This window comes from Ylistrum balloti, unplaced genomic scaffold, assembly GCF_031769215.1.
Source record: "Ylistrum balloti isolate Yb309-2 unplaced genomic scaffold, AGI_CSIRO_Ybal_v1 Utg370842, whole genome shotgun sequence".
Taxonomy (NCBI): Eukaryota; Metazoa; Mollusca; class Bivalvia; order Pectinida; family Pectinidae; genus Ylistrum; species Ylistrum balloti.
The window spans coordinates 293,473-308,555 of NW_026782485.1; the positions used below are offsets into that span (position 1 = coordinate 293,473).

General features: G+C 35.5%; 1 protein-coding gene across 1 annotated transcript; it reads right to left on the reverse strand.

Moving 5' to 3' along the window:
* Positions 1–240: 240 nt before the first annotated feature.
* LOC132559034 (protein FAM47E-like) lies at positions 241–12,624 on the reverse strand. Its single transcript, XM_060223639.1, has 9 exons — positions 12,554–12,624; positions 11,220–11,376; positions 10,427–10,648; positions 10,054–10,211; positions 4,522–4,636; positions 3,559–3,816; positions 2,950–3,114; positions 1,542–1,619; positions 241–484 (listed from the first exon to the last, which is right to left on the reverse strand). Exons 1-9 carry the CDS (start codon positions 12,622–12,624, stop codon positions 353–355), a joined length of 1,356 nt encoding a protein of 451 aa, XP_060079622.1. The 3' UTR covers positions 241–352.
* Between the last annotated feature and the right edge of the window lie 2,459 nt (positions 12,625–15,083).

A 15,083-nucleotide genomic window follows, 5' to 3' on the forward strand; every position in this document is an offset into this window, starting at 1 on the left:
TACTTTAACACATCAAAAAGTATGGAAATGAGCTTAGGGTACACCCATACTCTATATTATTCTATAGAACTTTCATACAAAAGTGACTATGGTCTGTAGTTTTATTTCTGAAAAATACCTTGGAACAAATTTAAATATATCCATAGATTTAAAAATCAATTAACATAGCTTACCTATAGCATTATGACTGCTGATAAAACAGGAAATTAAATTTATATAACAATCTAAAATGAACGGACGGATTCTTAATTTACAAAAACAATTTATAAAATTATTAGCATTATTTCACTGGCTTGAGAAATATAAGCATTGATCTGATTTCTCCTGTAATGATGTAACATCACAGTAACAGCTAGGAGGCTTCCACAGTGTCAGCCTTTTTACGATATAAAAATGTTTTGTTCTTGGCCGCTAACTCGGCCTCTAACTTTCTCGCTTCCTCTTCTGCCGCCTTCTGTTGTATATCCTCCACTTCAATTAAAAACTGAAACAGAAATTAAAAATTCCATCTTTTGTTATCTGGCTTTCTTTAAATAACGCACAGAAGTAAAATATACATTGTTAACACTTATTTTAAGTACTTGATTGTAAATATTACATAATGTCCAGCAAACATATTTATAAATTTAGGTTAAAACTGCTTTTTGTTTCCTTTCATAAAATTCACATTGATGATAATTTAGCAATAAGTATTCTTCACAACCAAGAATAACTATCATTATTCTCCTTTGTGTGTATTTTTCTCTCATTTTTTATTTCGCCATGATTTTCTTAAATGTAATTCATTTCTGTAACCAAATTGATCAGTCTTCATGAACTTTAACATACATGTTATAAATTCAACTCAATCCTTATTATTTGATTCAGTAAAATGTTTTGACTTTTTCACTTTTCAACATATTCAACAAGTGAAGTTTTTAAATTATCACAAATAACAATGACACACAAAAAAAGAACAATTGAACAAAACAAGAACAAATTAAACAATACACTGACCCTTGAGGAGCTGAAAAGTACAAGTTTGACATCAAGATGAGTTTGATGGAAGAATAAAGGGAGGTAAGTAAAGAATTTAAACACAAAAATTTGGGGAACATTCAATCATTGTAAGTTTCAACAATTGTTCAGATGGGAATACATAAGTTAAATTAGTATTGTTTAAAATTGATGAAAATAATATAACATATCATTTTCATGTAAAATCATTCCAATTAAAAATTGTCTTTCATTTTATCCCCTTTTGACAGATTTTTGAGCAGAAAAATAAATCTTTACATACAAAAATATATATATAAAGATATAGAATTTCACAAAAAGATAAAAAAAAAAAAAAAAAAAATGTTTTTGTTTCATATAAGATTATCTCCAGGTTACTGTTCTCCCATTCTTATGAAAACCTTTTTATACCAACATCCTGTCCAATATGACCTATCCTACAAAGTGTCAGATTGAACAGGAATCAACATAACTTCATAAACAACTACGGATCAAGTACTTCCATAATATTAATCTCACATTAATAAACAATACCACAGACTTACCTCTGGTTTGCGATCATCTCTTCGGTTCATAAACTCTGAAAACGCCTTTGCTCCATGAGAGATAGATATTTCTTGATTCTGTCAAGTTTCAAAAAACATATCATATAACAAATTTCTCAGGAAGTTTGGACAAAAAAAAACTTTCATGTGCCACACAGTAAGAAGCATTATGTTTTGAAGAAGTGGGTTGTATATAGTGTTAAACTCCGCCTCTAAGACCAGGCCTTATCGTTAGAATAGGGTTTATCACGAAACCTGTGTTTATCATGAGGCCAGGGTTTATCCTTAAACCAGGGTTTATCGTAAGAACAGGGTTTATCATGAAACCTGGGTTTATCAAGAGGCCAGGGTTTATCGTAAGAACAGGGTTTATCATGAGGCCAGGGTTTATCATTAGGACAGGGTTTATCATGAGGCCAGGGTTTATCATTAGGACAGGGTTTATCATGAGGACAGGGTTTATCATGAGGCCAGGGTTTATCATGAAACCTGGGTTTATCAAGAGGCCAGGGTTTATCGTAAGGACAGGGTTTATCATGAGGCCAGGGTTTATCATTAGGACAGGGTTTATCATGAGGACAGGGTTTTCATGAGGCCAGGGTTTATCATGAGGCCAGGGTTTATCGTAAGAACAGGGTTTATCATGAGGCCAGGGTTTATCATTAGGACAGGGTTTATCATGAGGCCAGGGTTTATCATGAGGCCAGGATTTATCATTAGGACAGGGTTTATCACGAAACCTGGGTTTATCATGAGGCCAGGGTTTATCATGAAACCTGGGTTTATCGTTATAACAGGGTTTATCACGAAACCTGGGTTTATCGTGAGAACAGGGTTTATCACGAAACCAGGGTTTATCGTGAGAACAGGGTTTATCATGAAACCAGGGTTTATCATTAGAACAGGGTTTATCATAAAACCAGGGTTTATCGTTAGAACAGGGTTTATCATGAGGCCAGTGTTCAATGAAAATACCTAGACAAAAAGAAACATAAAACATTTTAGAAAATTTTTCATTATCATACACAATGCGTAGGTGCGCCTAAACTCAATATATATACATCACAGCAATATATAACTGAGTTTCACTGGATGTATCACTATTGAATGCAAAAGGTCACTCTGAGGCAGGATCTCTTTGTAGTTTGTGACTACCTCACCGAACCACAAACAGGAGTCCCAATGTACGTCATTCAGAGCAAATGGGGAAAAGTATCCTGATCAAAGAGAAAAAAACGTGCCGGCAAAGATTGGCCTGGAAACACCAGGGGTAGGCAATGTCGAACCACACACCAGAGATCTTCATCTAAGGTCACATAGGCCAATACTCTATCAACTGAGCTACCACGAGCCCCAGTAACCAAGTATTATGGCTAGTAAATCTGTTATGTTAGAATATATTTTTTACCAATTCTTTGCTCCTCTTCTTGGCCTCAGACATTTCCTTGTCTTTAATCTCTTTTGGATCCATAAGGGGTTCAGAATACTTTCTCATCTTCCAAGTTTTAGGGTCCAAATACCAAGATCCATATTTGAATTTTACCCAACTTGGTTCATACTTTCCTGTGTAGCTCTGTAAAAAAGTAGAAAAAGTAGCATTTTTAATACAAATTCAAATAAAAATATTTAGAAAGCATGAACTTAGCACCCTTTGAAGACTTGTAATAGGGAGAAGTAACCACAGGTTTTCTACCAAAGCTGGAGCTAGCGACCTTTCCATCACTAGTCACACATGCTATTGCTAGTAAGGAAACCTGGCCCCATTATTCAACGTCTGGTTAGAGACAACCAATGGTTAGTGAACTATTTTTTAATCATGTTATATATGTAGATTCTGTTGAGACAGGTCGACTGGTGTTCATCATCATCAATTTGTTTTAATGTTAAGCTGCATGTATAGATATAAATTAACACAAAAAACCTTTGTAGAAGATTTTTTAGAATAACATCAACCTCTTGTAAAATTTAAGGTTGCAAGATGTTTAATTTGTGATAAAACAATGGGATATTCACTAACCCAGTTTTCTTTCTTCTGCTCTGCAGGTGGTATATTTTTGTTTGCCTGTTGCGTTTGTGCTCCAGGAGCTGTACTGCGGAGGTCCTGTGGAACATTTGTAAGCTCCACGACATGTATCGGCACAGACAGGGCTGGTTTTGTCTCGTAGCCACTGGCAAACAGACTAGTAATGGTAGACTCCTCAATATTATTCTCCTCTCCTCCTAGGCTCGCCACCCAATCACAGAACTCTTTGGTTACTTTCTGTATATGCTCACCCTGAAATGGAATACATCATAGTCAGATGCATTAACACATAGAAATATTCTTAATCCTTTCTCATCCCTTGATCTGGATCGGTCCATTTGTGGATATTAGGGGGTAAATGTGTTAAATATAATAGTCTAATTTTTTTTACACATTTCAAAGTGAACACTTATTACTTTCAAGAAAAAGGAAATTTTCTGAAAGAGGTTAACATCAAAAACATCTTTACAGTAATCTATATAATTTGGAAAAGTTCATTATTAATTGATAAGAAAATTATAACACTGACAACTGAAATTAAGCAGTAAGGGAGATAACTCCAACCAAAACAAGAAGTTAAGGAATATATTTACCCAAAATTCCAAAAACATGGTGTTCTATGAAGTTTTATCTTTATATATAAATATCTTTGTACAAACTTTAGTAACCTTATATTGTTTCTTATTGGTTTCTAAGTAAAATGTATTAAATAATACATATCCTGTGTATGTTTAACAGCATTGTGAGATTTACAGTTAAACCTGGATTGAAGGCAACAAGTAACAATGTAACAAGTATCTGTCTGTTAAGGCCAATTGTAATAATTCATATTAATTGAACCTCTTTGTAAGGGCCATCTGTCTATAAAGGCCACTTTTCTTCACTCCTTTAAGTGACCTTTGTAGACAGGTGCGACTTTGTTCTATAAAGTGGTGACATGACTTTTAAGACACTTACTCTAGAAGGAGACCCAGGTCCACCACGATCTGATGATTTCTTCTTATCTTTCTTTTCCTTTTCCTCCTTGCGAGGAAGCCATCTGTATGGATTCCGTACAACATTCTCTTCCGTCCTGTGATATCAAAGTTAAAGTAATATTTAAGTAATGATCAAGATATACTTTGCTGTGACTTCAGATCATCTCCACCTCCTACCACACACTAGGTTACACTGTATACTTTACTATGAATTCAGACCATCTGCACCTCCTACCACACTAGATTACACTATATACTTTACTGTGACTTCAGACCATCTCCACCTCCTACCACACACTAGGTTACACTATATACTTTACTGTGACTTCAGACCATCTCCACCTCCTACCACACACTAGGTTACACTATATACTTTACTGTGACTTCAGACCATCTGCACCTCCTACCACACTAGATTACACTATATGTTTAACTGTGACTTCAGACCATCTCCACCTCCTACCACACACTAGGTTACACTATATACTTTAGTGTGACTTCACACCATCTCCACCTCCTACCACACACTAGGTTACACTATATACTTTAGTGTGACTTCAGACCATCTCCACCTCCTACCACACACTAGGTTACACTATATACTTTAGTGTGACTTCAGACCATCTCCACCTCCTACCACACACTAGGTTACACTATATACTTTAGTGTGACTTCAGACCATCTCCACCTCCTACCACACACTAGGTTACACTATATACTTTAGTGTGACTTCAGACCATCTCCACCTCCTACCACACACTAGGTTACACTATATACTTTAGTGTGACTTCAGACCATCTCCACCTCCTACCACACACTAGGTTACACTATATACTTTACTGTGACTTCAGACCATCTCCACCTCCTACCACACACTAGGTTACACTATATACTTTAATGTGACTTCAGACCATCTCCACCTCCTACCACACACTAGGTTACACTATATACTTTAGTGTGACTTCAGACTTCAGATCATCTCCACCTCCTACCACACACTAGGTTACACTGTATACTTTAGTGTGACTTCAGACCATTTCCACCTCCTACCACACACTAGGTTACACTATATACTTTAGTGTGACTTCAGACCATCTCCACCTCCTACCACACACTAGGTTACACTATATACTTTAGTGTGACTTCAGACCATCTCCACCTCCTACCACACACTAGGTTACACTATATACTTTAGTGTGACTTCAGACCATCTCCACCTCCTACCACACACTAGGTTACACTATATACTTTAGTGTGACTTCAGACCATCTCCACCTCCTACCACACACTAGGTTACACTATATACTTTAGTGTGACTTCAGACCATCTCCACCTCCTACCACACACTAGGTTACACTATATACTTTAGTGTGACTTCAGACCATCTTCACCTTCTACCACACACTAGGTTACACTATATACTTGAGTGTGACTTCAGACCATCTCCACCTCCTACCACACACTTGCTTACACTGTGTACTTTAGTGTGACTTCAGACTATATACTTTATTGTAACTTCAGACCATCCCCACCTCCTACCACACACTAGGTTACACTGTATACTTTAGTGTGACTTCAGACCATCTCCACCTCCTACCACACACTAGGTTACACTATATACTTTAGTGTGACTTCAGACCATCTCCACCTCCTACCACACACTAGGTTACACTATATACTTTAGTGTGACTTCAGACCATCTCCACCTCCTACCACACACTAGGTTACACTGTATACTTTAGTGTGTCTTCAGACCATCTCCACCTCCTACCACACACTAGGTAAAACTATACTTTAGTGTGACTTCAGACCATCTCCACCTCCTACCACACACTAGGTTACACTATATACTTTAGTGTGACTTCAGACCATCTCCACCTCCTACCACACACTAGGTTACACTATATACTTTAGTTTGACATCAGACCATCTCCACCTCCTACCACACACTAGGTTACACTATATACTTTAGTGTGACTTCAGATTATCTATACCTCCTACCACACACTAGGTTACACTATATACTTTAGTGTGACTTCAGACCATCTCCAACTCCTACCACACACTAGGTTACACTATATACTTTACTGTGACTTCAGACCATCTCCACCTCCTACCACACACTAGGTTACACTATATACTTTAGTGTGACTTCAGACCATCTCCACCTCCTACCACACACTAGGTTACACTATATACTTTAGTGTGACTTCAGACCATCTCCACCTCCTACCACACACTAGGTTACACTATATACTTTAGTGTGACTTCAGACCATCTCCACCTCCTACCACACACTAGGTTACACTATATACTTTAGTGTGACTTCAGACCATCTCCACCTCCTACCACACACTAGGTTACACTATATACTTTAGTGTGACTTCAGACCATCTCCACCTCCTACCACACACTAGGTTACACTCCTACCACACACTAGGTTACACTATATACTTTAGTGTGACTTCAGACCATCTCCACCTCCTACCACACACTAGGTTACACTATATACTTTAGTGTGACTTGAGGTCATCTCCACCTCCTACCACACACTAGGTTACACTATATACTTGTTACACTATATACTTTACTGTGACTTCAGACCATCTCCACCTCCTACCACACACTAGGTTACACTATATACTTTAGTGTGACTTCAGACCATCTCCACCTCCTACCACACACTAGGTTACACTATATACTTTAGTGTGACTTCAGACCATCTCCACCTCCTACCACACACTATGTTACACTATATAATTTAGTGTGACTTCAGACCATCTCCACCTCCTACCACACACTATGTTACACTATATACTTTAGTGTGACTTCAGACCATCTCCACCTCCTACCACACACTAGGTTACACTATATACTTTAGTGTGACTTCAGACAATTTCCACCTCCTACCACACACTAGGTTACACTATATACTTTAGTGTGACTTCAGACAATCTCCACCTCAACCACACACTACCACACACTAGGTTACACTATATACTTTACTGTGACCCACACAGAAGAGGACTAATTATTATTTGATTGTTCAGTCTTGACCATTATTAGATATAAATACACATTGATAGGCAGATAAATTAGATTTTTTTTTTAAACTGAAAAAGACAGATTTACAAAATCTGAAAGTTTACAGTCTTAATTCCTTTTTTTTGTTTGGCATGCACAGTATGACAAAATTTACAATATCTTCTTCTTTGAATATCTATTTTCATGAATGCCCCAAATTTTCAATCATGCATAAAAGAAAATGTTGCTGTTTGAAATGTTTTTAAAGGGTATATACATGTAATGTAGGTGTACATATATATTTTAACAGAATAAAATTTTCAACATGTTTTTATCTTTTCCCTTTTTGTTTGAATAGACTTTCAAAAATTAAGTTCACAGAGCAAAAATTATGTAATAATGTAAAACTTTCAACCTCTATACACAGGACACCTTTCAACAAAGGACAATCTTTCTGGACAGGTTGCACTGCCCATTGTGTAACTGTTGATATGAATTCTAATTTGACAATATAATGTGCAAATTTACAATGTGGGAACATCATTTACATAATCCTTAAAGTCAACTCAACTCAAAATAATAAGACAACATTGATGTACAAAGAAATACATATGATAAAACATGTAAAATTGTAAAACATTGATAATGACAAAGTGAACTAACATCCATAAACATCTGAAACTATCATGTCTAATACAAGATATGAAAGTGACATCATACAAACAATAAACAACAACAACGGACTTCCCATCAAGAGTTGTGTCATTTGTAGCAAGGACTTTGATATGCGTTATACCAAGGAAGAATAAAATCAGATTTTGGAAACTCCTATTTGAATTTTTTTTCTGTGGGATAAACACCATTTGGAGTACTAGAGCGTTAATGAACTTCAACATAAACTATCAAGTCACTTGAGAGCTACCATAGAAATTTGAGTCAATGGAGTCAATTGTGTCTAACTAGAGATGATCGAGTCACCACTGACCAGAGTTGACTGAGTTACCAAAGTAAGGCCAGAGATGTATGAGTCACCAGAGACTGACTAGAGATGATTGAGTCACCAGAGACTGACCAGAGATGATTGAGTCACCAGAGACTGACCAGAGATGATTGAGTCACCAGAGACTGACCAGAGATGATTGAGTCACCAGAGACTGACCAGAGATGATTGAGTCACCAGAGACTGACCAGAGATGATTGAGTCGTCAGAGACTGAACAGAGATGATTGAGTCACCAGAGACTGACCAGAGATGATTGAGTCGTCAGAGACTGACCAGAGATGATTAAGTCGTCAGAAACTGAACAGAGATGATGGAGTCACCAGAGGCTAACCAGAGTTGACTTAAGTACCAAAGTATGACCAGACAACAGTCATTTAGCACTGTGGTAAAGTTAAATGAAATTTTCAAATAGAATTGTCTCAAATACAAAGTACCTTATACTGTTTATGATTTGGTAATTATTGAAGTTTTTTTTCTTTTTGACAACTTTCATGGAAATAGAGAAACTCTGTTAGATCTCCATCTGAAATGGTTATCAATTTTCCATAAGCTATTGTATTCCTGTTTCAAGGGGACAAACTGGCTCACTAAGAAAAGTAAATGGTAAATGTTCATCGTACTACCAGAAAATATGACTATATCAAAAGAAATTCTGTGTGTTGTGACCTTGAACCTTGGTGACACAATACTAGACAATATGTATGAGTGGTTTGTCCACTGCTGTGACCTCTCACCTCATTTTGACCTTTCTGTACCTAAGTATAGGTTTAGGCCTTGGTTTAAGTTTAAGCACTGGCGGTTCAGGCCTTTATTAAGAAACATAAAACTTTTTATTTAAATCTCTTCTATACAAAATAAACAAACCTGAGAAAGAAAATATCTATTTGACGACTCATCCATGTAAATTGATGCCTGGAATTTTATCCCACTGTTTGTTTTACTGTTAACATATGTAACATTGTGCAATTACATTGTTCATTTTTTTTTTCAAATTAGCACATCCACAATTATAGCTACATAAACAACAAACAGGATTTTTTTATATCGCAAATAACACTATCTTATTCTATTGCAATACTTTCAGTGGGAAAAATGCTAAAATAAAATGTCCATGATGTAGGTTTTTACAATTATATGATCGTTATATGACATATAAATATCATCACTTGTAAAATATCCCCCTTACAATTCATTTCAGATAAAGGACTATTGTACACAACCATTTCTTCATCTTGCTACATGTAAAAAAGATAACTTGGATTATCAAATGTGACCTTGGATAGCTTACCCTAAATACTGAATACTGAAACGTTTCTTATTTTCCTGAGATTTCTATAGAAGAAGAAAATATTGAGATACCTAAAAAATTAAATTAACAGAAAAATTCATGGCCAATTTTATGATTTTGATGGTCAACCTTTTCCCTTTCAAGGTTTTGAAAATACACATGACACTACATTATTTCTAATCCGTTTTAGCTACTTACTCATGTGCTTTATCTAAGTCTATCTCTGATTCCTTATCCCCATCCTCATCTGATTTCGGAGTTTTACTTTCCTCCTCATCATCAAAGTCCTCTAATGAACCAACTTCGGAGTCTAAGTTCATCTCAGGGTCAAGGATGTCCACAATATCCTCAAAAAGCTGAAAATTTAAAATTATATAAATAGTAAGAGTGACTGAGATTCAATAACAAAATTTGTGAAAGTAAATCACATTTTAAAAAAAAGTGGGTTTAGTACACGTGTTAGTAAGCTGGTAATCTAAAAAAAAAAAAAGAAAAAGTGAAGTCTCTTTAAATTTACTTCCACACAGCAATGAGCAGAAGTCAATAAATTTATTTTTTGAAGGTTACATACCTCAGGGTTAACACTCTCCTCTAGATGTGGGTACAGAGCCAGGGGGTGCTGGGTTAGACCATACTCTATTTCATCAATATGATCCCTCCGCTGCTGTTGAAGGGGAGTCAGTCGTGAGTAACAGATCTGGTGTTTACTGAATCTGTTCCTCACAGCTGGCTGTTTTACTACCTTAGCATTCTCACTGCTATGTTTGACATTTGGTCCTGGACCTTTACTTCCCTAAAAACAACAAAACAAATCATTGGTTAGATTTGTTTATATATATCATTCAAAATGGATGTCGAGACAAAATTTTGCAATGTATTGCAACTTATTCATAGGAGTATGAATGCAAATTTAGTTTTTGCAATATGCATAGGTTAGCTTATCACCAGACACGGACTTATTAGAAGATAAATACAGTTATTATTCTATTCAACAGTAATTGATATTGGTGGGCTTATTACCAGACATAGACTTATTACTGGATAAATACAGCAACAATTATACTAAACATCAGTAGATAAGGGTGGGTTTATTACCAGACATGGACTTATTTGTGGATGAATACAGTAATTATTCTATTCAACAGTAATTGATATTGGTGGGCTTATTACCAGACATAGACTTATTACTGGAAAAATACAGTAACAATTATACTAAACATCAGTAGATAAGGGTGGGTTTATTACCAGACATGGACTTATTACTGGAAAAATACAGTAATAATTCTACTAAACACCAGTAGATATGGGTAGGCGTGATACCAGACATGGACATATTACTTGATAAATACTGTTATGTTCCATACCTTGATGAAAACATCTCCTTGAACTGGTGGTGGCAGGCCATCCCTGAAGTCATCCAAACCATCCTTCAGAAACAGCCAATCTTTTCCCATCAAACATTTTGAAGTATCAGCAGGTTTTAAAGATTTGATGTGTTTTGTCTGTAATCTTTCCTTATACCTACATCAGAGATTAATATTTATTTATAGCAATATGACGTTATGCCCATTGTCAGTATAATGGTACCAATGGTGTCCTGCTTCAGTAAAGCATCCTTATACATTCATTTCAGTTCTGCTATATCACAGTAAGGCTTACAAAAACACATCATAAGGACACTAAGCAATATACCAAACCTATGCCTCCTGCAGTATGATTAACTTTCAATATTAGGGAGGTCAACTAGAAAATAAAATTAGATTCAAACAAATATGCAGCTATGTACATTTGATGGTTATAAAAGAAATGTGACCTATTCCACCATGCATTACTTGACTAGACCACCACATCCCCTCAAGGCTGATTATTCAAGTTCTATAGAGTATACAAAATTATAATGACAACTAACTGTTCCAGTTTTGAATATGTCAGCTTTTAATCAAAGCATTTTACTTGTCTAATCAGTCGACCCGATATACAATATGTGTATTTGTATTAACAAATGATGCTCTATATATATGTGTGTATATGTAAAAAAAGTATTAGTCTAATTGCATTGATGAGTCGTACAGTCTCTGTAAAAAGTTTCTGATCAACTTGAACCTCCAACATTGTTGGAGTTATGATAATAGAGTTATATACTGCAGAATGCTATGTTAGTTGTTGGTAATGAACACATGACTTCAATGATCAATGAAAGAAATTTGATTTTCATTTCTGAAGTAGAAATACGTGTAGCAAAAACACAACCTTCTGTAACTGTACATTGTCATGCACATATGTAAAAATAGCAAGCAATAAGCAGGGGTCTTCGGTTTGACAGTCCAGGGCACAAACAACCGTGCAAAAAAGGCATGATCCGTCAGCAGAGTGATAAACGTCGTCCGTACAGGTCGACAGATTAAGCAACATTTTTACCGTGCTGATCTGACCTCCTACTTGTTCTCAATTCGTCCGCCGCAAATGACAAAAACAGCTTTTAAAGGAAACGTGGTCTATTTTTTGAAAGAACAAAAACTGACATTCTTTCCAATAGCTAATTTTTAATCCTCGGTCACAAGATAATTGCGGTGAAAACGGTTGCAACATACAGAAGATTTTGGAAGGTGTTTATGGAATTAAAGAGATCATTATAAACAGTGATATACATTCATTCTAAACACAAATGTGTGTATAAACACGATTGTGTCATATTTACCACGGATGCAGTCGAACTTTTTTGTCTGTTAGTGTATTGACAAGGGCAAGATCGTATTTCCTTTCTGCCATCTTCGTTCCGACTCAACCAACCTCCATTTGTTTACACCAAATAACGCATTACCGGATGTACGTACGAAGACCATATACATCTGAATTTAAACTAATAATCGGCGTAAAGAAACAATCAAACAATGTCAACATCATCAGTACACTACACAGCATGAGAGTTTATTCCAAAAAGATTGACTAACAAGAAGTAAACATTTAAATGATAATATCATATACAAAGAAAATAGTTCCATACGCGAACGTTACCTTGGTTACATAACTCTTCAAATGGAGGTATGATTGTGATATAACGCGGGAAATATCATTAAATTTGACAGTAGAAGGGAAGTAACTCGCATAGATTTACACCTTTTTTGTAGTTTCGCTACAGAACATTACTGACGCGACATATTTGAGCACGAGAAACTTAAACGTGAAACTTAAGAACAACATATCTTATGCACATGACTACCAAATTGATCCCACTGAAATTTTACAGCCACAACTGAAAAGTGACTTAGGTGGAGCTTTTTATGAAATTTCTAACAAAAAAACACAAAACAAAAAAAACATTCTTTCACTCGAAGAAAGACAATAAATATCCGGTGTCCCCTCTAACAATAGCCAGGAATAGTTAAACTGAAATTCCATCATCGGGAAGGTTAACGATACCGAGTCAAAGGTTATTTCAATTTACACTAGATGTTATAAAATGCAACAAGCAGAATTAATGAAAAAGTGGAACTTACAAATGAAATCCGAGCACTGTTTTTAAAACTCTGAGACAGCAAGTTACCATTCTATTTAATCTAATAGGAAATAGGCACTGCCTAAAAGCGAGCGCGAGTTGGTCATGACGCACAGCCTGATCCATGTCTGCAATGAAGCGTGTTTTAAAATGGTATATTTTGCAAGATTTTAACAAAACATTGACACATATAAATATATAAATGTATCAATATATCATCATCATCGTCGTCGTCATCGTCATCGTCGTCATCGTCATCGTCATCGTCATCATCATCATCACCTCTTCTTCTAGAAAACAATGTATCATCATGATCAGGCGGTGGTTTGGTGGCACAGTTGTAACACACTTGTCTTTCACCAAGCTGTTCGGGGTTCGATTCCCCGAAGAGATACAGGTTTCCTCCCAAAGTTAGACCCTTCGCATGCTTACAAAAAGCGTGATTTATATAATTGAAATTATAAAGTTTCCATATGTAAATAAGTCATGCACACATGATTATACCATACTAATTATTCCATACAAAGTATTGAATTTGAGAACTTCTGCTTGAGTACTAGTTTGATGTCTGTTTTGAGTAACGGGTTATTACCTTAAATGGTTTAAGGGAACTGTCTGAAAAAAACTGAACTTTGTAATTTGGCCGATCTGTTTCCATGGTAACAGGCCAAGTATCTAAATGGGAAGCGTCCCTCATAGCAAAATATACTACTAGCCTAATAAGAAAAAAACATTTTGGGCAATTATCTTGAATGGTTTCGGAACATTGGCCCAGAAAATCTGAAATTTGTGATGAGGATCATCGGTTTCAATGGTAACAGTAAATGTATTAATAAAGACTTTGACAACATATCTAGACTATAAAAATTGATAAAAAAAAAGTCTTCAAAATTAATGTACAAGAGTTTCCCTTTCAGAGTTACAGATATTGCAGAGAGGACTATCTATAGTCTTTGCTTTAAAAAAGAAAGGAGTTTGTAGTCAAAATATGGTGAGAGACAATAAAGTTTTAGTCGGATATGTAAAGGCGGTGGTTATATGTTTAACAAGTTTTCATTATTAACATCAGAATGTTCTCTACCACCATTTTCTTTTCTCTTTTCTATTGAAGTTTTCGATCTGTTAATTAACAAATCATAAAATGCTTTGAACCTTCAGTTCTTTAAGCAATGTTGACTTGTCTTGATAGCAAAAAGAGGGTAAAGTTATAAACACTGTTGAGACTATTGTGTTATAAATTGTATTTCAGAAAATTAATATAAATATATATGTTGAAATAAAATTCAAAAGTCACAATATGTTACATAAAATGCATTTTTCTGATGAAAAAAAAACAACAACAAAACTCATCACTAATAGTTATCTTATCATCGTGCCTTAAAAGTGTCTGCTGGAAAATTTCTAAACATTCAAATACTTCATCATAATTAATTTCAAACAGTTATCGAAAGAATATCCACATCTTCAAGAATTAATATAGTTAGGAGACGGGACAGGTTTTTCGCCAAATCGGGACCTTTCGGCTGCTTCCGTCTAGGAGACGATGTCTTACGGAAAGTTACGAAAGTTCCCGAACGTTAAACCGGAAATCAGGTACATCAGTGTACAATCGTGCTCATATCTTGAATGGTTTAAATTGTAATTTTTCAACCAGATATTCGTTATATGCGTTTAAAACCATTAAAGTATATATTTGTTTAATTCATTTGAATCATTTAAGACTTTTAGTATG

Bases quoted from the DNA above. Each gene is read 5' to 3' on its own strand.
- LOC132559034 (XM_060223639.1), bottom strand. From the start codon at position 12,624: ATGGCAGAAAGGAAATACGATCTTGCCCTTGTCAATACACTAACAGAC. The intron at 3,115-3,558 runs GTTAGTGAATAT...ACTTTTTTACAG, and splicing joins AGCAGAAGAAAGAAAACTGG to AGCTACACAGGAAAGTATGA. The intron at 485-1,541 runs GTAAGTCTGTGG...TTTCTGTTTCAG, and splicing joins GAGATGATCGCAAACCAGAG to TTTTTAATTGAAGTGGAGGA.